The sequence below is a fragment of the Polyodon spathula genome, chromosome 4 (assembly GCF_017654505.1).
Source record: "Polyodon spathula isolate WHYD16114869_AA chromosome 4, ASM1765450v1, whole genome shotgun sequence".
NCBI lineage: Eukaryota > Metazoa > Chordata > Actinopteri > Acipenseriformes > Polyodontidae > Polyodon > Polyodon spathula.
The window spans coordinates 41,387,340-41,413,282 of NC_054537.1; the positions used below are offsets into that span (position 1 = coordinate 41,387,340).

At 38.5% G+C, this 25,943-nt stretch overlaps 1 protein-coding gene across 1 annotated transcript in view; it reads left to right on the top strand.

Annotated features, from left to right (window-relative positions):
• The window catches only part of LOC121313936 (aryl hydrocarbon receptor repressor-like), a 94,257-nt gene extending 70,067 nt beyond the window's left edge, over nt 1-24,190 (top strand). Inside the window, exons 5-11 of the mRNA XM_041246711.1 lie at nt 1,759-1,822; nt 3,193-3,328; nt 4,863-4,996; nt 8,902-9,101; nt 11,570-11,667; nt 19,178-19,319; nt 22,969-24,190. Of these exons, the coding sequence (XP_041102645.1) occupies nt 1,759-1,822; nt 3,193-3,328; nt 4,863-4,996; nt 8,902-9,101; nt 11,570-11,667; nt 19,178-19,319; nt 22,969-24,079 (1,885 nt within the window). The 3' untranslated portion in view covers nt 24,080-24,190. The remainder of the gene's footprint in view (nt 1-1,758; nt 1,823-3,192; nt 3,329-4,862; nt 4,997-8,901; nt 9,102-11,569; nt 11,668-19,177; nt 19,320-22,968) is intronic.
• Nucleotides 24,191-25,943: the final 1,753 nt, after the last annotated feature.

Here is a 25,943-nt window from a genome sequence, read left to right on the forward strand (position 1 = left end):
ATCAGCACATATAGTACAGAGTGTCTGCTTGCTAGTATTTCTTGGAAAATTACTTGATCAGCTTGTCCAGTTTGTGAAGAAAAACAGTAACTTATCAAAGGATGTGAATTAGAGTGGTTTGGCTTATCATATTATTTATTTATTTATTTATTTATTAAATATAGTGACCATAAAATTGCTGAAATGCTGAGAAAACATCAAAGTTCAGATACACTAAGCTGTGTAAAGGAGGTTTTACTCATTGAAAAAATATGAATTATGCATTATATTTAAATTGAATGCATAATGAATATGCATAGCAATTTTGCTACACAGCTTGAGTTCACATGCTATCAAGTTTCTTGTACTTTGTTGGTTCCCGGTATACTCAATGGTCAATTGTGAATCTACTGCATGCCATAGCTTGAGAAATGACGGGACAGCTTGTAGTCTGCCTGGGAATTGCCAGAAACATGTTACCAATGAGTCTGGGTTTTCATTAAAATAAAAAAAAAATTGACTATCACCCCACCCCTTCTGAGTCTTTGACTTTCTTCAGTACAATAAATTTTTCATTAACATTTTGCAACCTAAAATACAGTACAAGTAAAATTATGTCAGTGACACACATGTAACCAACTTACCTTTTCAAAGCCAAGCAGATACTGTGTTTTTTAGATGGCTATCCCAAGGAAGCAGAGAAATTGTACACAAACACTGATTTCTTTTGATCTGATTTGTTACTGTGTAATTATCCTTTCAAGAACAGGATACTCCAGCCAGGAAAAATACTGACTATTATTTTTTTATAAGGGGATCTCACACTATAGTCACTTGATATCTGTACTGATGTAAATCTGGGTGAGTTTCAGATATTGGTGGATGTGCCATGTGTTTGGTTCTAGGATTGTTTTACAAGGCAAATGTTCAAATCCTTGTGTGCCTCTGATTTGAACATTATGGGGAGGTTAAATATTTTAGAAGGAGTCTGTCATTCATGACTGAAAACATGACCAGAGCTGGAAAGAAATAGGAAATATTAATCAGGGACTTGTTGAAGGATTTTTCATCAGCCTGGGAAGCAGCATTCTGGCTCTCAGTGTCACGCAACAATTGACAAAAAAACTTTTGATTACAAGCTGTGTAAAATTTGGAATTTAAGACTGCTGTATTGAGGGGTGAATGAATAGGCAACAGAAAACTCTGAAGTGAAAAATCACATACTTGAGTTAATATAATATAATGTTGCTTCTTACTAGCGCAAGTATCTGTTAAGCTACAGCGTCTATACTTTTTTTAAAATAACATATTTCCTATATTATTATTATTATTATTATTATTATTATTATTATTATTATTATTATTATTATGATTGTTCAGTGTCAGCTTCCGCTGGTCAGTATTTGCCAGGAATTCACTGGATTCCTTGGGCCTCCTATTGACAGATGCTTAGGGCTTTCCGGAGTATGTGGGCTGTTCCTAGAAGGGCGATCTTCTGCACTTGAGCCACGCTTGTTTTACATGGTAGCTCATTGAGGTAGTTGCAGAGGCTTTGTCGGATAGTTCCAAGAGCTCCAACTACAACTGGTATCACACGTTTTTTTACTTCTTTGAGTGAGATATTCGAGTCATCCGGAACTGTCACATCGATAGTCAGACATCGCTTTCTGCTCCGATCATGAAGTATGATGTCCGGTCGGTTGGCTCCTATGGTACGATCGGTGTTCATAGCCATGTCGTACTTGACAGTGATGTTCTCTGTCTCAATGACTTTTTCAGGCTGGTGATCATACCAGTGATCAGGCGTTGGTATGCCGAGATCTCTGAGAATTTACCAGTGCAGGTAACCAGCAATGCCATTGTGCAGATGCATGTACTCTCTCGGCTCTAGCACGGAGCATCCAGCGACTATATTGCTGATGTGCTCTTCTTGTTGTTGACAAAGCCTGCACTTGCTATCAACATCCATCTTGAGGATTTTTCTCTGGTGATAGTGGGTGTTCAGTGCTTGATCTTGTGCTGCCATAAGAAAACTCTCTGTCTGACCTTTTAGCCCTGAGCTTTGTAGCCATCCAAATGTTAGTTCTCTATCTACATAGCTTTCGTTTGTTTGTAGAACTGACCATGTAGTGGCTTCGACAAGAGGTTGGTGATTTTTTCGTTTGAGCGAAGCTTTCATCTTGTTCTTGATAGATTCCAGACTATGTGTTGCTGTCTGGGGGCTGTTCTGTGGTTTGATGTATTGGTTTTTAATTTCATCGCCTTTCTTGGTCAGAGAGTACTTCTTCTTTTCTTTTTTGTGTCTCATTATAAGCCTTGTGTACTTGTTGGACCCTTGCTTGATGTACTCACTCATGCCGACAATTGCATTCTTACACGCACTCTCCAGCTCAATGCGTCCACGGCCACCACATTTCCTGGGCATATATATATATATATTTGGTTAGTAATTTTCTGGTCTTCCTGTCCATTTCCTGGATTTCCTGCTTTCTCCAGTTTATGATCCCATAGCTGTACTGCAGTACTGGCACTGCTAAGCTGTAAGCTGTAATGATATATTATTATTATTATTATTATTATTATTATTATTATTATTATTATGAGTAGTAGTCTTAGGAGCAGCACTAATGTAGTAGTATAGTGTATTAACTTTCGAGTATACTAACTTTTATACATTTTTTAATGAAGGACTGTTTTTCAAATGAATGCAAAGTTACGCAGATCCTTGTGCAGAAATAGAAGAATGAATGAAACTACAACATGAAATTTTAACTTGGAAAAGTGTTTAGGCTTCATGACTGTAGACCCCCCCCACACACACACACACACACACTCAGTTATTGCAATGTGATTACATTGTTATTCATACAATGTCATCTAAAGTTCTACTAACTTTGCCTCTGCAATAAGTATTTTACAATCAAGATCTATTCTAAAAATAAAGAACCTTGAAATGTGGACAATATAATACATTACATTTTTTTAGAGAGCATTAGAGAGGTATCTCTATTAAAGCTGTTTCTCTTGTTAAATTGTATGTTCATTTACTTCATTTCATATTTGCCTTAGATTAGAATTACATGCATTTGCATTGGCAGCTGTTTAACTGGAAGTAACATTTTGTTTACAGCTACAAAGGACATAGTTAATAAAAGGGTTACTGGGTCAAGCCATCATGCATTATTTAATTCTCTCCCCTAATGGCTCTTGCAGACTGATGTGATGCACCAGAATGTGTTTGATTATATCCATGTGGATGATCGGCAGGAGTTTCGCAGACAGCTTCACTGGTCCATGAATCCACCTCAGCAGGTGGCCAGCCAGGAGCACCATTTAACAGCAGGAACTGGTGTGTATATAATTAACAGCAACAGAATCAGAGATAGTCAGAGGAATTGGAAAGCAAGACTTAGCAAGTTGAATTTTAGTTTTAAAGTAGAACAATGGTGGGAGAAATATGCTTAAAAATGTTTGAGTACCATATCAAATTTTAAAACTGCAGTCACCTACATTCAAATTCTGTTTTATACTATAATATGATTCTTGTGTGACAGTTTCCTACATTGTTCCAATGTTTATGTATCTGTGTACTTTACAGGCACTGCTGTTTCTTATTCCCAATGTATCAGAAATATTCTGTTATAACAATAACACCTTCTTTCAACTTAAGCTTTTAAAGATATCAACAACCTTAACTCTTGCCATACTGCAGTGCAGACCTCTATAGATCTCTAAGATTAAGTGCCCTTACTGCAGGCTAGGATAGATAACACCACTCAAGTAAGGTACACACATGTATTTTTTATGACCTCAAACCATATGTCGCTTTACAGCTTTAAAAGTCTTAGCTTTTTTCATCACTGCATAAGAGTGAAGAGCCTGTCACTTTAAAAGCTAATGAATGTTATTTGGTTAAAATATTCAGTTTTTAACTGGTGATATCTAACAGTTCATCATATTTTTAAGTAGCACATAATCTGTTTATTGTCTTGTCTTATTATGTCAGTGCCTTATACATTCATTATCTGCACAGAATTTCCCTGCACAGCTGCTGTTTGCACACTGCATGACAAGTTAGGTCTTAAAACTAAAAAGAAACATTGATTTATGTTTTAGTTAAAATGCTATCCTATTTTTTAGCTTCAGTATGTAACCTTTTGTCAGCTGCAGTAAAAGTGTACACTGAGACAAGGATGTGTAGTGAAAAATACCTGCTATTGAGCAGTGTGAAGTTTGATTGAAACCAAATAAATCAACTAATGCTTAACAAGGCAAACGTTTAATAATGATGCCTTTCCTATACCTATAAATCAAAAAATCAATCAACATGAACAGCTACCAGATATGTAGCATGTTGTTACATGTGAAATAGTACATTAAAGTAATCGTAAAAACAAAATGTACGTATATTAAAAAAAATAAAAGCAAAATTAGGCTTAATAGTTCCTTAAAAAGGTTCAAGGCTATACTTGGACTCTATGGTGAATCCCACAATAGAAATCACACAGAATTGCATGCTACTATTTCTGCATGTAATATGTATGCAACTCCTTTACAGTTTTGGGGATTGTTATTTAGTGCAAGCCCTACTACAGGAAGTTTCAAAACGGGAAACCACTCAGGTCATTATGTTGTTTTTTATTGAATCCACATCATACTCCAAAACCTACAGATCTGTTGTACATAAACTTTATAAGGCTTAATCATTGTTAAACCTTATATTTCTACCTTAAAGGGTAGCAGTAATGAAGCTCACATCAAACCCTATTAGAACTATAACAGCTAATTTAGGACAATCAAAAGGACCTGGACTCATTAAGTGACATTATTAGTGCAGGTGTAATGTGGTCTATATGCATAATGCTGTCCTGGTTTCTTCGTAGGGGAAGACTACATCCTGAGCAGTTTATTTAATGCCCAGGAATCAGATGGTGTTCCAGCAGAGTGCTCTTCCTTTCTGAAGCGTTGCTTTATCAGCAGAGTTCGTTGTCTCCTCGACAGCACCTCTGGGTTTCTGGTAAGTGTTTGAGTCACAGAATCACCACATACATTTACTGAACACTAGTCTATTTAACTGCTAAATTCAAACTTGTGAGATTTGCAGTTGCACACTACTTGACTGCTTTGTGTACTTTTATCATTATACTATATTTCTGTCTCACGATAGAAGTTGTAAAAAACAAGGCGGCTTGGGCAGGATTTTAAAAAAAACAGTGTTATTCTAGTGAACTTGTGGTATAGTAACAAAGCTTTAGTGGCAAGTGATTTTCAATTGAAATCTGTTAATAAAATGAATCCGTTAATACTTTGAAATTAAGTCGATGAGGTCGTTAATGAACGGATTTATCGTTAAAAAGCTTAATTGTCACAGGTCACTTACATCACTTCCTGCCTCAACAACTCCATAAGGGGAACTCGTTAACCAAAATACATGTTAACAAGATCAAGAACAATGAATGGAAGCATAATTCTCTGTTCTGGAAACGACTAGCATACATGGAGGCGGCAAGCAGCAGTCAAATGGAAATAAAAGATAACGGGAATATCTATGTTGGGTATAATTTGTAAACTCCATTTAAAATTGTGCATTTTGTCATGCAGAATGTACATATATTTAGAACACTTCACATATAAAATGCTGGTTTACGATTATCTGGCATGTGGGTAAAAGGTGGATGGCACGGCACTGATTAAATAAAAGAATAAATCCATAAAAATGAAAACCCCCCCTTTGTTTTCTTATGGTAACATCTACTTTTGTCTGTATTTTACTATGTACAATTGTAGGCTATGAATAAATATGTTTCAATTGCCATTTGTGTTTGTAGTTGTTAGCTATATTGTACATGTGTAGCACAAGCCACACAAAGTGAAGCAAGAAGCCATAGCTTAACTGTATGACAGAATCCCTGGCTAGTTTTCCTAAGGCCCTTTGCACTTGTCCCTGTGAGCTACCCTAAGTTGGGGGGGGGTGGGGACTTCCTGTTAGTTACCGTGAGTTTTAAAAACAGGAAGGGACAACGGTGGGGGGGGGGGGGGGGGGGGGGGGGGGGGTACTTACTTAATTTTAACAAATCAGCCATACTGGATATGTTGTGTTGGTAGTCAAGAGCTAGCAGTTTGTTGGTCTGAACGTTTTATTTGTAAGTTTTTCTGTTTGTCAGCCGTATTTTCTTTTTGTTCCAATTGCATCGGATTAACCTTAAGCGGTATTTTGTAATTATTTTCCTAAGGCCCTTTGCACTTGTCCATGTGGGTTACCCTTAGTTGAGGGGGGCTTAACTTCCTGTTGTTAGTTACCAGGAGTTTTAAAAACAGCAAGGGACAGGTAATGGGGGGGACTTAGTTACTTTTCCAGACATATTGGATATATTGTGTTGGTAGTCAAGAGCTAGCAGTTTGTTGGTCTGAACATTTTATGTGTAACTTTTTCTGTTTGTCAGTCATATTTTCTTTTTGTTCCACTTGCAATGGATAATTGATAATAGTTGCTCAGCAATATGCAGCAATACTAACATTTCTAGTTTGCCTATTCTACAATTGTTCAAACCATTTTTTCGGTTCTATATTTTTTGTGTTGTTACATTGGACATTTTTTTCTGGATTTTCTGTTTCTGGATCACGGAAAGATTCAACCACATGGCCTTACCGGCAGGATCCAAACAGAAGGAATCAGCGATGTGGATGTCATTGCACATAACTGGATGAGATCAAACCTTTTTCTTCATTTAACAGCTTCAGTGGATTACAAATGTTTGAATGGTCATTGTGTATTTTTTTTTATTCTGATTTTTAAATTTTTTTTTTTTTTTGGAATACTTTTGAATTGAAACCCTCTTTTGGACTTATTTTTGTTTGTTGTCTGAATGGAATTGGGACATTGCTTTGTTAGAGATATCGTGTGCACTGCATTTTAGGCATATCATTATTGTGTGGTGACCTGTTTGTTTTCTAAGCTGTGCTGCCCCCTTGCTAGGAAATTCTGTTTTTAAATATTCTGTCCTGTGCTATGAGCCATTCCTTTGAATGTTCAATCCCACAAAATACCATACTCACTGTAGAATTAATTTACAATAAACCCTGCATGGTAAACTATACTCTTTGTACCCTTTAAATTTTCTTATTATGCTGTAACTATTTACTTGCTGACTCCTATATGTTTAATGGTTCATTTTGGGTCAGTTTTGACTAAGAAAGTTGTTACATGTGTATACCATGTGTGTAACACTTCATTATATATTGATTAAACCTTTAAAATCACTATAGGACTCCCTACCCAGTACACAATTTGTTTATAATTAATTGTTTGGTGAATCTTCAAATCATGCATTTTCTCTGGTACTCTTTGCTTGCCTCCATGATAAATAAACTCAACGAACACTTACACTTTTAAGAAAATTTTTTATGCATATAAACGTGTGAAGGTGAAAGTGTACAATGCACATAAAGTGTGGGGGGAGTCTGACAACATTAAATAGGTTTAGGCAAATTCCATGACAATGATCTCGATCACATTCCTAGTGGGTCTGTGTGCCCTTGTATGCCTGTTCTTCATTCTTGTGTGGATTAGACACAGGTGTTAAAGCCAAGGACGCATTGCAAATCCACAATCAACTAAGGAAACTTTATTTTAAAATCTAATGTGCCGTTTTCTATGACAAGATTTCAGTTTTATAATTCAAATAAGATCTACAGTAGAGGTAAGCTGTCATAATGTACGTATGCAGAATTCAAACAGGCTACAGTTGCATTGATAATTTCTTGGTAGTAATATTACACTTCGTGCAAATAACGGTATATCATTTTAGCAATACCACAAATGTTCCGTAAGGTTACAAATGCTTAAAACAAGTGAATAAATCTCCTTCATAACCACGAGTATACAAGAGGCTAAAATATTTTCATAACTACAAATATTGAATTATCTAGGTTGTCTGTATGAAATTAACCCTGGTCCTGTACACACTCTCTCTCTCTCTCTCTCGCTCTGTATCATGAGCCATGGTCTGTTAAGGTGAGTTATATACTGTTTTGATAATTAAAACCCTCCCTTTCCAAGTGCAAATTAACAACTGATAAATTATGACAATTAACACAGATTTGCTTTTAAATTCCCACGCAAACAAAGGAAATAGTTGCAAGAAGCACTGCTCGTTAAGATATTAACATTATTTCGTAAATCAACAGAATTTCGGAAATCACATTAGGGCGATTATGTAATAACAAAATAGGCATAACGACCGCTTGAAAATGCCAAAATCAACGCTACACACCGATTCCTTGATTAACATTGGAGTTATCATGTATGACCTTTTGAAAATCCTGCCCCTTGAGTTTATTCTGTACATAAATGATGATGTGCCTTTCAGTAGCAATGTGGATTTAGGCACATCGCTTGCAGCCATTTTTTCTTTTCTTTTTTTCTTTTTTTTAATCTTCCCAAATCTTGAAGCATAATTGCATGAATGGGGAAAAAAAAATGTAATAAAATCCCCTTTTAAGTAAATAGACTATAACTGTCTTAAATTACATTTCTGCCTACTTGGTTTATTTGTAACATACTGATTAGGTAATTTATGAAGAGTACCAAAGACTTCAATAATAGAAACCTTCATTTTGTTCAGAAAGGTTTTACATGGAAGAGAAGCTTTAAAAATACCAAAAACCTGCACGAGATATCTTTCTTTATACAGTAGTATATCATCCAGAACTTTTAAATACTTGATTCTAATGTAAGAGTTGGAATATGCTTTACCTTTATACATTGAATAGAAATATTTATATACAATGCACTAGTCTTTGGGTGGGAAATGGAAAGGAAAGATTAAGAAAGCTCCTCTTACAGGTCGCCAGCCTACTCCATGGAAAATATATACAAAGTTTTGTGTTAAATGTTTATCTTCCTGTTTTTCCCTGTCATAGACAATGCAGTTTCAAGGCAGACTGAAATTTCTTTACGGCCAAAAGAAGACAACAACGTCTGCAGCAATGCTACCCCCCAAGCTAGCATTATTCTGTGTTGCAGTGCCGGTCTTGCTGCCCGCCATCACAGAGATGAAAATGAAAAGCATGATAATGAGGACCAAATACAAAGCAGGTGTTATTGACACATTGGATAACAAGTAAGCAAAAATGTCTACCAGATACAAGACTTCACTTTTTTTTTTTTTTTTTTTTTTAATATTTAATTTATTGTTCATTTAGTTTGAGCAACAATGAGAATGGTTACACTATGCACCATTATAGCTTTCTGACACCTCAATCCCAACAGAACACCCTCTGCCATTCATTACTGGACCTCTCTAAAAGCGATGTTTTGTGTCATCTACATTTTTAGAACATTTAATGTCTTACCATACCTGTTTAACATCAAATTATATGTATTTTGTATAAGGTAATCTAACTAAGAAGTAAACATTTTGCGGTTTAATTCATATTCTGAGGAAATGAGTAAAGTAAAAAACAAAAACATGTCCTGGGGAACTACATTAGGGTTACCATACATCCTGGAAAAATTGAGATTGTCAGTTTTCAGCCTTCATTTTTTGTCCCGGTAAAATTGTTAATCGTCCCAGTTTAGCTGTTGTATTTATTTTTTATTTTTTTAAGTACTGTAGCACTTGTCGGTTTACTCGTAATGAGACTCGGGACCACATCATATAAAACAAACTCTGTCTTTATTTTAACGCTTAGGAAATACAAAATAGGGCTGCCTCTTTGCTAGTCAGGCAGGCCAAGAGACCGCTCACTGTGCACACCCCTTCTTTTATATGTCTCTCCCCCACCACCTTACATCTCACTAATGAAATGCATGAAACCTGTGCCTGATCTTGTTTCAGCTATTTGCATGTCACTGTATGTTGGGCTGCAAGTATCTGGTATCCTGTGCCCTTGAGTTCTCACATTGCACACAACATCACAGTGCAATGCAATATAGCAACCTGGAAGACAGCATAGGTAACCCAGCTTTGAGTTGTGTCTTTCATTCATAAAACCTGTATGGGCGCTTGAACTCAATGTGACATTAAACCTCTTAGGGCTTTAGATTTTGGTGTTTTACCCCGACTTTTCTACTGTCCTTTAAAAAATGCAATTGATACCTGTTAAGCAATTTATAAATCTCAGTAATAAATGAGAAACATGTTAATACTAAAATTGATTTACTGGTAATTCACTTTTTTTTTTCTTTCTGTGAAACAATTAAATGGGCTTTTAAATCGTAAGTCTTACTTTTTCATTTTAAAAGAAGAAGTGACTCATCTTTATTAATGTAAATACAATTAAGCATAACAATTGTAATGGAAGTGTGTCCAGCATACAATACTTTATTTTTCATTATAGCTTTATTAAAGATTAGTCGCTTATTAACATGTTGCGATCTCGTTTGTACATTCTGCTGGTAAATGAAAAATTTTAAATGCCCATTTAGTTGTTTCACAGAAAAAAATGTACATTTTAAATAATTTTTACTATTAACATGTTTCTCAGTTGTCTTTGAGATATACAAATAGCTTAACAGGTATCCATTGAATACACTATCACACAGCTGCATTGTTAATGAAATGGAGTTTCAGATAGTTTAATATCTCTCTTGAATTGTGCCAGTTTATCCCAGTTTATGAATGAGGCTATGAATGTAGTGTGCACATGAGAGATTAACTCTTGACCACCCTACACTATAGGTTTCCAATATGATTCGGGGCAAAAATTGTAAGTGGCTCTTATGGCAGCGAACTAAGGCTTGTTTGGATAATAATAATATTTATATAGCACCTTTCATAGTAGAACACCATCACAAAGCACTTCACCAGATATGAGACTAGGGTGTGTGAACTATGCATCAGCTGCAGAGTCACTTATAACAACAACATTTCACCTGAAAGATTGAGCACAAGATGGTTAAGTGACTTGCTCAGGTTCACACAATGAGTCAGTGGCTGAGCTGGGATTTGAACGGGGGACTTCTTGGTTATAAACCAGTTTCTTTAACCACTGTACCACACAACCTACTAATTAAGTTTAGTTCATGCAAAATTAATACAATCCGAATTCTCATTCAAAATGTTTTCATTTACAAAACAGTTATATTTTTATGTGCATGAAATATATGTCTTACTTTTACTGTTTTACTACTTAGAGGGATTTAGTATAAACATGTAAACATACCTTTGTTCAGGTAGCATTAGTATGTTCAATTTGTTTGAGGTTTAGTTTTAGTAAGTAATTTGCATAACATAGTTGATACCCAATGCCATACTATACCAATGCAATATTTATATTGGCATGAGTACAGTGAATTGGGATTATTCATTAAAATGTTATTTTGGTATACACGTTCATCTGCAATATTTATTTTCAGCAATTTAAACTATATTCATTTGTTGTGTAAATGATTAAACATTTTGAAACTTATTTAAAGCAAGAAGTTATTTTACAGATAGATGTATACACTTTAAAAAAATGTATTTTGTTTCAATACTGTAACCTACCATGTGAATGCTCTCCAATGCGTTTGACTGGCTAATGCATGTGACTGCTTTATGATTGTTTAAACCTGGTTTGTCACGGTTTTCTTATGTTATATTTGCAGGGCCAAAGGAGGTGAAGTAGCTGAAGCACAGAGCAAAAATGGATACCACTACGTCAGATTTGCTGATATGACACATAATGCAGAAACCCATCTGAAAGGTAAGTAATTTGGAATTTCAATGCATTAAATCATCATCACTCATTAAACACTCACCTCTGCTCTTTTATCCTGTTGCATTGTTTTTGATTACTGCATTATTGTAGTCATTATTGGTCATCATTGGATCTGGAATACAGTATCTTGATATCCAATGCAATGTTATAGGATGGCAAATGTCTGTATGTGACTAAGGAATAGTGGCACAAGTAGGTGGACAAACCAAGGCTATTAATGACCTGCAGCAGTTGTTTTTGCGTTACTAACTACCCGTTCAAGTAATCAACTGCCAGTAAAGGACCTCCCATCAGTCACAAAAACATAGTTACTGTATTTATTGGTATTTGGGGAATGTAAATTATTTTTGCAATAGCAGGCGACAAGTATTCATAGGGTTACATATTATTTATTATCTATGTCCAATTCAAAGTCATTTCCCGAGGGTGCAAGTAGCCACACATGGGTTTGAGCAAGCTCAGGAGGACACCTTGTCCCTCAGACGTTCCCTCTTTGACAGTTACTGCCATGCAACAGTCCTCTCCTCCCTCAGTACTGTCAGACTTTTTGCAGGTGCAGTCCTCCTAGGGCCACCTGGAAACCACCCCTGCTGTCTCTTTAGTGGTTGACAACCTTGCCCACTTCCCACCTATTGAGGCTTTTATTGCCTCGCTGGTCCAGATGCCCAACCTTGAATTGCTTTCTAAGGACTTTTTTGCCCTAACAAGCAATGTCGCTTCACTTAAGTGCTGTTAGGAAAGGCTACACGGCTGCTGTGTTTGCCACATGCCTGGGCAACTATAGCAGCATACTGGTAGCTTACCAGTCTATGCTGTTGCAGTCACTGTTAGTCATCTCAGGCCCTCGCCCAAGCATTGGATGAGCTGTGCCTGGTTAAAGACCATCTGCTCCAGCTGCTCCAGCTGTTTTTATTGTAATTATGAGATACATTAAAGCCAGGATGCAAATGGCATGTGTTAGTGCAGTATTAAGGTAGCAGCAGATGAACAGCCACCTGCACTTGTCAGATCTAATGAATGTGTGTTGCTGAACTCCAATAATAGACACATTCTCACCCTTAAAAACTGCTTCTCGTTCCCAGGAAAGATTAATTTTTTAAATATATTTTGCCCACGACTTCGGCATCTTTCCTTTAGCATCTGAGGGGTTTCTGTTCATAATTATTGTGTCGAATTTACCCCGGAAAAAAAAAAACAACAATCCTATTGGTGGATGCATGACAGGGCAGGAGGTGGAGCTGGGGTTTGTGTGTGTGTGTGTGTTTGTGTGTGCTCCTCTTACTCTGATTCTGATTTGATTTGTTATGTTATTCATGTTGTGTCAATCATGGTAAAGGTTTCATGTTAAAAAAATAAATAAAACTGCAGCGTTTTGCTAAAACTGCTCAAAAATAGACAAACTACCAACATAATTTTCTCCCTAAAAGCAGCCCAGTTTTGTAGAAAAAATGTCCAGTTGGAAGCACTGCAGCTGACACCTACGGGCCAGACAGCAGGCTGTCACAGGCCGCTAACTGAAAAAACACTGCTCTGTACACTTCTGACATGGCCCTCCCCATTTCAGGGAGTGACCACAACAACAGTCATGAACCCACAAGATGATATCTTAGTGTCTCAGGAGGTGTCTGCCCTGTTAAAAAACAGACCATCTCCATCGTACACCCTCTCAACAAGGGAGGGATTTTTCCCCAGGTACTTCATGGTGCCTAAACGTGATGGTGGCCTCAGTCCGAACCTCGCCCATTTTGGACAGCTCAACCTGTTCTTTAGGAGACGACAATTCAAGATGCTGACGCTGCAACAACTGTTGCAGACAGTGAGGCCAGACGACTCATTCACCAAGGATGCCTATTTCCACATTCCCATAAGACCCAGCCACAGGAAGTACTTGCGGTTCAGGGAACCTCTTACGAGTTCTGTGTCCTCGCCGTTAGGCCTCTCCCTGGCGCCTCGCACATTTTCCAACTGCATGGATGCTATACTGGCCCCTCTGAGACTCAAAGCCTCAGGCTCCTCAATTATCTGGATGACTTGCCAATATGTGCCGAGTCACCCACACAGGCAACATTACACATAGCTGGTCACTGGTCACCTGTCACCTCAGCGAACCACCTCAAAAGCCATCTGACGCCTTCCCAGACAGCCATTTATATGGGGCTGTATTTGCTATTGCTGTGACTGGAGAAAATCAGAAAAGAATGGGCTTGGGTGATCCTGGTAGCCCTGAATTGGCCCAGGAGAGCCTGCTACTTTTATGAAAAACGCTTGTCTGTTAAAAATGTACTGACAGTACGCCTTTGTGTCTTAAAGAACAATGTGGAAGTCTGCTTTTCTTTTTCATTGGTTCGCATGCGTACCTGCATACCAGTTATATATCATAACAAGGGGTCTTAAATCGCGGTAAATTTACATATTTTTCACGGGTAGGTTGAGGACTAAACATTAAATAAACCTAAGTAGACAGTATTTCAGAACACTATAAAGTCTAAAAATAGTGGTACTTGCTTCTTTACTAAAACAGAGTGCTGTCATTTGTTAAAGGCAAGCAGCATCCCCCTGCAGTTGACTTGCTCATACTTTGAGACTGCACGTCTGCATTCGCGGAATTGGCTGGAAGTGTAGGGCAAAGCTTTGGATGTGGAATTCGATTAGAAACAGCCCCAAAACTCGGTTACCGACGGGCATCTGGCATGCTTTAATAAAGGCAATATATGCAGCATGTTCATTATCATGTTATATGTCCCATCCAATAATTTATTTTATCAGTACCGAGTCAAAACAAAGAACGTGGCTATTCGGGTCTAAAATTCCAACTGCGAAAAAGTAAGCAGCAGGTTGAAGTGAGATGGCTGTGCTAGATCGTTTTAGTACTGATTTAACTTGCAGACAGGAATACTTTTTGTCTGGGCTAACTTTCCAGCTTGGTTTCTGAAAGCTGTTTATTTTCCGTTCTGTTCAGCAGCCTGCAGTAGCCTTTTGTTTAATGTGTGATTCTGAAGCTAAATACCGATCGGCCTTATTTGACCCTCTACCAAAAGTTTCTTTAGATTGTTCAATATATAATTTGTGTAGCTGTCTGCTGCTTGCTGCCAGGAGACTGACTCTCCTTTAGTGTAAGTCTGGTTCGCTCACTGCACATATCCAGTGGAGGACATCCAATGGCCTTAGTTATGATTTTGGTTCTTTTGCTCTGCAATTACATATGAAAAATGTTACAATATCTGGACATCCTTTTTGGAATTGTCTGAAAATACTTGTCTGACTGTGGCAAAGTGCCCGCTCCTGTGTGTATTTTGTGTTGTGTTTTACTGTTGGTGTATAGTCATTGGTACACAGGATATAAACGGGTCTGTGTAATACGAGTGTTTCAAATGTATATTTGTATTTAGGCATGCGGATTGCACAGCACTTCACATGCAAGTAAAAAGTAATAATATGTGAGCACAGGGAATTGCACTTTATTAATTCACGTGCAGTTGTACCACGACTCCAATTGAATGATTACACCGTGTAACAATTTTGTTTTTTTTTTGTTCCTGGGTAGTAAGTGTTATTTCCTAATTGCTTATGCCTCAAAAGTATAGAAAATGGCTATTATTCCCCACAAACTTTGCTTTTGTGACCAGGACAGTGATATTTCAAAATATCACTATTTCCAATGGGAAAACGGGCAAATGTGTGTCTTTTCGTTCACATAAAGTCAGAAAAAAACAACATATGAATCCAAATTAACATGTATTTATACTAAAGTAATACAAAAATGACTACAAAAGATTTAGAAGTGAGTAGTTTTTCGAGATTTACGATTATACTGTATTTACAGTGGGGCATTATAAAATGTGCAGATCAACTGTTACCTTTGGGCTATTACCATTACAATTTAAATACATACAGCTATATACCAATGCAGAGTTCTCTCTAGAACTGCAGGCTAAGGGGATCTGCCAGTGTCCCTTTGTCAGATCGACATAAACTTCGCCTTTCCCAGTCTATCTAGAAGATCAAGGCATAGGGTACACATCGAACTTGGTAATAGTGTTTACCGTCCGGAATTCCACACAGAAGCGATTGGTGTTGTCTTTCTTGGCCACTATGACAATTGGACTGCACTACTCGCTCCTGGAAGGATCAGTCACCCCAAGTTCAACGATGTCCCATACCTCTTTGCAAACGCCACTTCGTTGACTTTCTGGGATCCATTAAAGTCTCTCTTGTACTGTGACACCTGATGGAGAGACAATGTCATATTCAACCAACTTAGTCTTGCCGGGCACGTCAGAAAAAACATAGCTGAACTGCTCAATAAGCTTACTCAGCTCCCTTTGCTGATCTGGAACCAATTGTTCCCCCATCAAAATGATTTTTGTGCTAGGACAGGGGCCTAACTCATTCTCTACATTGCCTGGGGCTATAAACAAGACCTCCCTTGCATGCCAGAGCTTTACTAAATTGACATGATAAATTTCACCTTCATTACGGTGATTGGGCTGTCTAATTTCATAATTCACCTTATCTATAGCCCAAATCACTTCATATGGCCCCTGCCATTTAGCACATAATTTCGATTCTGAGGAGGAAAGCAGCAGCATTACATTGTCTCCTGGTAGAAAGGTTTGAATTAATGCATTTTTATTATAATGCCGCTGTTGCCGGTGATGAGCTGATTTGCGAGTTGAGGTTGTCCTCGGCCAAACAACCGACCAAATCCAGACGATCTCTTAGTAGGAGCACATGCTTCACTACATTTTTGGATGAGCATTTGTGCTCCTCCCAGCCCTCTCTCAACATATCGAGGATGCCGTGAGGCTGTTGGCCGTACAAGAGCTCTGCGGGAGGGGAGAACCCTGTCGAGCTCTGCGGCACCTCTCTCACTGCAAAAAGGTGGTAGGGAAGTAGGGAACGATGCCCAATGTTTTTGCTCTTGCGTTACAAAAGGTCTCAACATCTGCTTCAAGGTCTGATTAAATTGTTCTACCAAACTGTCCATCTGTGGATGATGAACACATGTCCTGATGGGATGTATTTTTTATATTTTACATACCTGCTGTATCGTGTTAGTCAAAAAGTTGGTTCCATGATCAGTCAAAATCTCCTTGGGGATCCCTACTCTAGCAATAATCTGCACTAATTCTTTGACTATTGCAGCAGCACTAGTGGACCTCAATGGAACTGCCTCTGGGTATCACGTTGCGTAATCTACCACTACTAATATATGCATGTACCTGGAGTCAGAAGTTTGCAAAGGGCCCACTATGACTACTGCAGTGCGTTCAAAAGGAGTGCATATAATCGGCAGTGGAATCAAAGGGGCGGGGCACACTCGACACAGCACTACTTGCTGGCAGTCTGGGCATGTGCCTACATATTTATATATATATATATCAGTATGAAGACCTACCCAATAGAATCGAGCCAATATCCGCTCCCTTGTCTTGTCAGCTCCGAGGTGCCCCGCAAAAGGGATATCATGCATCAGCATCATGATGTCTCAGTCTGACAAGACGGGGGAACAAATACTTGTATTACAGGCTGTTCTGTGCCCACAGCAAGATTTATCTTATACAGTAATTGCCCATTGGTACTGAAGTGTGGAAATGCTAGCGCCCCAGCGCCATCAGCATCCTTACCTTATAGACTGGCTCTGCCCCCAAGCATGCACTAGTGATGGGTCATTATGTTGGCCCCAAACTATGTATGCGCTTGAGTACCACATGTTCAGTATATTGAGATAGGCTGGAGTAACATCTGCTCTAGATGGCCCAGTAACCTCGCCCTCTCAGTCACACTGCTTTCCAACTGGTGTTTGTTACCATCTGAGCACTCTCCCACCAGACCCCAGCCTTGTCTCAGTGATGCTCCCTACCATTTTGCGGTCCTTCTCTCTTTATTATTGATGTTATGGCAAGGGGGCAGGGGCAGCACCTCTTCCCCAGCTGGGGGTCAGCCATATCCAGGCTTTGGTATCGGCGCCGACCACATGGCAGAATGGTTTCTTCATGCAGGTTGGTTTTCTTCTCAGGGGTCAACCAGTGTACCATGTGGTCACACAACTGCTCTGCAACCACCTGGGGTGTTTTTCCAGGGATCTTCAGTACTTCCTGAACCATACGCAGTGGGTGTCTGCCGTAATATTGAGGCAGCAGAGAATGGCAGCGTTGATAGGCTGCTTGAGCCTCCTTCTATCCTCTGTGTCCCGTCTGCTGTCCAGCACCTCCAGCAGCCCCGCCAGTGCATCGTAATCCATGTCCTTTTGTCTTACACCATGTGTGACAAAGTGGCAGATTACAGATTACGATTCTCCATCACCATTTCTGCTGTCACACATGACCCCTTGATAAACAAGTGCAACCACCTCTCCAATCTGCAGCTGCCATGTTGTTTCCCTTCCGGGTCAGTGCGTTATTGCAGTGGAGTCTCGCCAACTTCCCTTGAACCCTGGGAGAGAATTGTCTGACCAGCCCGTCCAAAGAACTCTGTTTTCGCTGCTTAGTGCCCTCACAGGCCGGGAGGGAGATTTACAACCAAGAATCATTGAATTTCTGTCACAGGCTGTAACAATGAATTGTACACATGTACACATTTTTTTTTTTTGTAATCTGCCAATGCCCACTGTATATCTGTAATCTAGTTCGTAAAATCCCTTACACCTGCAATCTTCCTCCAAAGCAGTAATATAATGTTCTTTTTTATAATAGGTAGCATTGTGTGTGCTCTTCAAAGACAGCAGTTGATATAGTGATAAAATAACTGCTTTTTAAACCCATTGTTGAGAGTTCAATTTAAATGTTGCTATGTGATATGATTTGAATCGCCTGCTATGGCTATAGCCTAGAAACAGCCTTGGGCTTTACAGAATGGGTAGAATAGTGTTAAAAGGAAAATATTTCAAAGAAAACTTCAGTAGTGAGTAGTAGGTCATCAATAGTAGGTCAAAAAAGATTTATAAAAAAAGGATATGTGCCAACTGTACATTATACTCACAGCACTCCATTGGACTGAATTGGTATAATAAGATATCTATGTTTTTTTTAAGTTTTATTTACAAAACCATTTTGTGCTATTTTGGTTTGCTGTACATTAAGGAAGTTTTTTTTTTTTTTTAGAATTTATGTCCCAAATGCATTTTTAATTTTAACTTTCATGAAACTACCATTTTAGCATAACATAGTCCAACCTCAATAAAAAATAGAATAACGTCCACCTCAGGCAACAGACAAGTTTCCAAAAAATATAATAAAGGTAAGCCAAGAGCCTACCATTCTCTTTTTAACATTGTAAACATAGCCAGAGAAGCCTTTATTCAATTGTTCTGAAACTTAGTTTTGAACATCTTTACCACTAGTTATCTGTGCATACAGTGGATTTAAGTCATGGGGATTCATTTCATGTTACTGATAGTTCCAGTTTTGTCCACAGCCATAGTAGGGGATGAAAGACTGGTCTATATATGTTTATGTCTGTAGCAGTCTAAACCTTTGCTTTTCCTTGGTGACAGTGATGAATAATGGAGAAAATGGAGTTCCTGTCTTTAGAGTGCTTACAAATGAAGATCAATGGAATTGGGTGCAGGCTAATGCTCAGCTTGTGTACAGAAATGGGTGCCCGGAATATGTCATTGTCACACAACAGTCTATGAAGTATGTACCTGTTTATGTTTGTTTGTCATCACTAAAAACTAACCTTGATGGCTAGAATGCAAAATTGCAAAACTGTTTTTATAGCCCATACATTTAGGTTCCTATTAGTTGTAAGTAACTTATTCTGAGGTTCATAAAACAGTCCACAGCAGTGGTTCTTAATGATCTGCTCAAGTAGGCTTGCCAATTTTCAGAGATCCAAGATATTACCATGTTTATTGTATGCCTTGATATGCTTTATATTTTTTTCTCTTATAGGTGTAATACCAAAAAAAAAAAAAAACCCCGCTGACAGTTTATGACAATATGTCTCGTCCAGTGGTTAAAGAAAATGGCTTGATACCAGGAGGTTCCTGGTTCAAATTCCAGCTCGGCCACTGACTCACTGTGTGTGACTCTGAGCAGGTCACTTAACCTTCTTGTGCTCCGTCCTTCAGATGAGACATAAAACTGAGGTCCTATTGTACGTGACTCTGCAGCAGCAGTTGTTGATGAATCATAGTTCACCCCCTAGTGTCTGTAAGTCGCTTTGGATAAAAGCATTTGCTAAATGACTAAATAAAAAATTACTATTAAATTAAAATTATACAATAACTTATACTTAACCCTAACACAAACATTACTTAATCTAAATATGCACATGCTATTATTTTAAAATATCACTAATGTGATTAAGTATCCTGAAAATGATATTGACTACGCACAAAATAAATAGTAATTATGTTCTTTCATACAGAATCATCTGAATAACTGACACTTATTTAAGATATAACCAAAAATGTAAATTAGCCTTCATATTTAGCTGTTGAGCTTTTTGTTTTCCAAACTTAATTTTTACTATGACTCAGCCCATGTATGATGTAACCGCACTATACGCTTGATGGGAGGACTAGATTTCCTCCTGTTTACTTTTGTGTTACAGATAATAGAAACCAACTACAGTTCCGTGGAATCATCAGTTTTGGATCAAAGGCTGCCACGTTTAGATTTTTTTCTAAAGAAGTAAACTACCTCAGTTAACTGAAAGCCACCATTTAAATGATAGATGTGGGTTTGTTATGAAAAAAGTAATTAATAAAACAAATCAGTCAATCAATCAATCAATATTTATTTTATATAGCGCCTTTCATAGTGGACCACCATCACAAAGCACTTTACAAGATAGTGAGGAACAATGCAGAATACATTAAGTACAGGTATAATACATTAAATAAAAGGCTAGAATGTGAATTCTAAACATTGTGGATGTGTGTGTCAAGCAGAAACGTAGATAAGATGGAGTAAAAAACCTGAAAACAATTTAGACAACAGCTAATAACAGATACAAGGCTTAGAGATTAAAAGATTAAAAGCAAGAGAGAACAAGTGGGTCTTGAGAGTTGATTTGAAGCGAGTGATTGTGGGAGCTGCACGCACTAAAGCTGGGAGAGTTCCAGAGAGTTGGGGCCATGAAGCTAAAAGAGTGCTCTCTGAGTGTGACATGCTTTTGCTTGGGTATAACCAGCAGGCCTGAGTCAGAGGACCTCAGCTTGCGTGCAGGGACATAGCAGGTCAGCAGGTTGGAGAGATACTCTGGACCTGTGTGATGGAGGCCTTGTAGGCAAGCAGGAGAATTTTGAAAGTAATCTTGAACTTAACAGGTAGCTAGTGCAGCTGGGCAAGACAGGGGTAATGTGATCATGTTTTTTGCATCTGGTAAGGATCCTAGCAGTGACATTTTGAACCAGCTGCAGTCTGTTTATGGCGTGTGACGGAAGACCAGCGTAGAAAGAGTTGCAGGAGTCGAGAGGAGATGAATGCATGACAGAATATCTCTGCATCCAGGAGGGAAAGGTAGGGACGGACCTTTGAGATGTTTCGGAGGTGGTAGAAGGAGAATTTGACTAGAGAGGAGATTTGGGCATCAAAGGAGAGGTTACTATCCAGAAGTGCAGCAAGGCTTTGTACAGTGGGGAAAGGCAGCAGCAGACAGTTTCCAAGGTTCAAGGCAGCAATATTGAGATTCTTGAGTTGAGTTTTAGATCCTACTAGAAGAAGTTCAGATTTGTTGGTGTTGAGCTGAAGAAAATTGGTAGACATTCATGCCTCAATGACTCAAGGGAAGCATGTAGATGTTGAAGAGAAGAGGCCCAAGAGCAGATCCTTGGGGGACACCACACATGACCGGGTTTGCGTCAGCACTGCTTCCATCACAGAAAACAGACTGCGTGTGTCTAGATAGGTAAGAGGACAGCTAGGAGAGACAGGTTCCAGAGATCCCAGCATACTTCTGAAAGAGGTCAAGAAAAATGAAGAATGATATGATCTGTGGTATCAAAAGCAGCAGTTAGATCAAGGAGGACAAGGACAGGGGAAGCAGCAACATCAGCATTGAGCAGGAGATCATTTACTATCTTGAGCAGAGCAGTTTCGCTACAGTGATGTGGCCGGAAGACAGACTGTTATTTTTCAGATGTTTCGTCAGCTAGCTGGCTTAAGCCCTTTCAAGAGCACTGGTATTACTCGGGTAGTCTTGAGGGTAGCAAGAACCAAGCCTGAGAGCTGGGATAGGTTGAGGGGCAATCGGAGGAGAGTCAAGGTGGTCAAGTACTATACTGGGTTTGTGGCAGGAGAGCGTAGAATAAATGGTGTTGATTTTGTTACAAAAAAAAAAAATTACCTTTTGAATTGGATATTAAACATTACTTAAAAAAAAAAAATGCAGTTTTATTCTGAATCTCCAGTTGGTGCCACCCAACTTATGACGCCAGTGTGAAAGGATAGCGTCACTGGCAAGACTGGTTATCAGCAGGAGAGAGACTCAGAAACAGAGCTACAGTTAAAGAGCTGAAGCACACTTTTATTATAGCATAATAAAATGTTTAAACAAACAAAAACAAAAACGCAAACAAAAATAAACCTTCATCCAACAACTCAGTGCAACTGTTGAGCGCACCACCTGCAACTCTCAGCTTTTCTCCTAAACTACCTCCAACAAAACAAGGCTTCCATCCTAACACATTACACAAGCAACCTAAGACTAATAATGAACTAAAATATTTTTTTGGCAATAAAACTGCTTTAGTAATCCATCCTATAAGAGGTTAGTTATATATTGTAATTTGAAACGACTCTTAAATAAACTTGGCCTACTTTTTTCATAACGTCTCCTGTTAGTCAGGACTGAAATTAACAGTTTAATGCACCAACCTGGGATTTATCAAGCAGGTATTTAAACCGGTCTGTAAGGCAAGGTCTGTGTAGGCTACAGCCTGAGAAGAGACCAGAGAAGAGACCTGTGTGGATCAGATCAGGAAAGGTAGTGTGAATGCTTATGAAGTATAGGTGTTTTGTTGAACCGATAAATGGGTAGCTGTCTGGTGATGGTTAAAAACTTGGGAAAAGTTTAGTTAGTACTACTGGAAGGAGTTAGGTTTTGGTTTGTTTGTTTTGTTTTTGTAAACATAAATAAATATACAGGCACTGTCCTGTTTTCACCTGTTGTGAATGCTGTTTCTTCATTTTACATGAGAAGACAGTGTTAAAGGTCCTGAAAACTGGCAAGCTTACCCTGGTTTGCCACACTATTTTTAGTGATATTTGACTGCAATGTTGTATGTGGCGATTTTTTAAATAACAAAAAACATATTGATTTATTTATTTCTTACAGAGATAAAGAAGATGCTGAAAACCTAAAGACAGAAGCCAGTATTAGTGGAATGAATGAAAATGACGAGGTGCATGTGTTAAACTGCTTCAGTGACACATCCGGGCAACAAAGACATCACAATCACTGGACAAAGGAAGAGATTAAACAAAAACTCGAACTGAACAAAAGTGAAGTTTGTTATACCCAAGATGAGCTATTCAATTTCTGTAAATCCTCTTTAGGTGGAGAAAAAGCCCCCAATTTAGATAACCCCTGGGCTGTAATATCATCCACAGGGGCACAGCTGATAAGGACTGGTCAAAATATGAATGGCTTTCCAAGTAAACCTGCTCATTATGGGAAGCCAGGCATTTATAAAATGTCTCCAAGCTGTCACCATATCAGGAATGACACGCATATCCCCAAACTTTATAGCACTTCACAAAATCCAGACATGGACAACTTCACGGCAGATGTTATGAAATCGGAAAGCACATATGTATCACATGTGGGATGCTACAACAACAGGATGTTTCCTGAAACTCCAATCAAAGTCGAACAGGAATCAGATTCTGAAAATGCCTGTGACATCTATGGAGTCACCCAATCCAGGACTTGGACATGTAAGGAGGAAGTGGAGAAAAAGTTTGGGATTGGGTATTCTGAAGGAATTCTGTTGAAAACTGAAGCAGACTATTATGAGCAACACTCTCCCTGTCAGAAAAATAAAAATAACATGGGAGTGCCTTTTAACAAGCACTACCAAGATACCCCCTTTGGGAGCAGACCTTTAAAATATGTAGTTCCCAAAGCCTTGACCCAGTTTAGCCCACAAAGTTTACCTCATTCAGATAACTTGTCCAGTAACCGCAGTGCAAACTGTTTGGATAACCCCGCATATGGGCACAATTCAATGGAACATGAAGGGTTTGGCCAGCAGGAGTACAAACTAGCCTACGAGTTCAAAAGTCACAACTTGATCCATGCTATCAAGCGTGAGCCAATGGATTCTCCCCCATGGTCTGATATCAATCAAAAGGTCATACAGACACCTCTGCAACGGAATGTCATGCCAAACTGCATTATGAATTCAGTGGCACATAAATCTAATCCGTATTCCTATTTGCAGTAACAGGTACAGTGAAAAACATAAACATCTGCCTGTGCACCTGCATTGCTCAGGGTGAAGAAATTATTACAGACATAAAATGGGAGATTTTAGATGATGTTCTACTCATAATTAAGGACTTCAAATTATATTTCTTTACTATGCAAATATGATACATGTTTTAAAGCACTTTTCAGAATATATTAATACAATTAACACTGATCTTTGTGTTTTCTGATGTGTCCTACAGCTTGACAAGCTGCAGCATAAGCATTAAGCATAATATGCTATAGCAGTGGTTTTCAAACGGGTACGCAAGAAAAATCCTGTAATGGCGGACAATGCTTTTTTTTTTTTTTCCAGTGTTGTAGTAGTTTGCGATTTAGCAATCGAATCAAGAATGTTGAAACTCCTTTCAAATAAAACCAAAGCCATGCTGGTGCAGGTTTCCATTCTGTTGGGCGAGATTAACACTATAAACACCCAGCCAGGCTACTGACAGTGCGTTGAGCTAATTTACATATTTCAATAGCAGTGTACTGGTTACCACAGTCTGTGGGCTAAAAATATGTATAGACTACAGTATATATTTAAATAAAGGTCATTGTACGATGTTGCTTCAGTTTAGTTGAGCAGACAGCTGGGTCACCCATGAAATCACTCACTTCTGCGCTGGAGCGACGCAAATGTTATCTTTACTTGCAATGCTTGTAGTATGCGTTTTCTTACTATTAATTCGCTAAATAACTTCTTTGTCATGTGAGTGCATTACCCTACATCCCCACACCAGTAATTATTAATAAAAGCAAAATCACGATATTGTTATTCTTACAAAAATTGAATTATACCAAATAACGTTTTTATTTACAATGAAGGGAAAACAACACATGTTTTCATTATAAGCATTTGGGCGACACAGTATGTTCCCTACATTGTAAAGAAAAACATGATTAAATCATTTAAGTAAAATGCTTTTAAAAATAAATGAATCATGGTTGTAGCAGCAGTTTTTAAGTAATCTGTAAATATTTTGTCTAACAGGTAAAAAGTGCAATGCTTATGTGCTGTCAGGGCTTGTTTTCAAAATATGTCGGCACAGACATTTTATACAAACCAAGGAATACCTTGTGCATGTATGCAGTGGTGTAGTCGAGGGTATACGCAGGTAAACGCCATTTACCCACTTTTAATTTGGGCAATTTACCCACTTCTCATAAAAGGGATACAGAGTTTGCTCATTTCTACTCTCCTGTGATGTGCAAATACTAGGTTAAAGACAAGATATTTTAACAGTGAGCATCTGTGTTCTGTTTCTGTGCGCAAGACCGACAGCTGAGAGCTCTCAGTCAGAACTGTGGCGCGCGCAGGGGGGGCGTGGGCACTGGACTGCGTGTTCTGTTTGTGTGTGTGAGTGTGTGTGTTCTGTGATTGCTTTTTTATGTTCTATTAATGTTCTGTTGTTAGGCACACTGGACTTGCTAGTAGCCTTCATCGTAGCCCATGAAAGGACCCTCACAGAACTGTTCACTTGAAGCGCACCGTTGGGTCTGAACAGCAGCTCAGAGGGAAAGGACTGTATGGGGGGGGTCTCTGGTTGGCTGAGGGCCAATAACAATGTATCTGTTCATGTTCAATCTATCTCTGTTGAATCTGTTCAAGTCCACCAAACGGGCGTTTACCCACTTTTTTACGCGGTAGACTAGATTATTTGGAAAGGGGTACAGTGCCTAAAAAGTTTGAAAACCACTGGGCTATAGTAACTAACAGTCAAATGTAATACACAAAGGTTTTATATCAGTTTGTGAACTAGGATGGTGAAGCACTATGATTTTAAATTTAAATTTAAATGCAGAAAAAAGTGGAAAGGACAAGCGGTCTATACAATCCA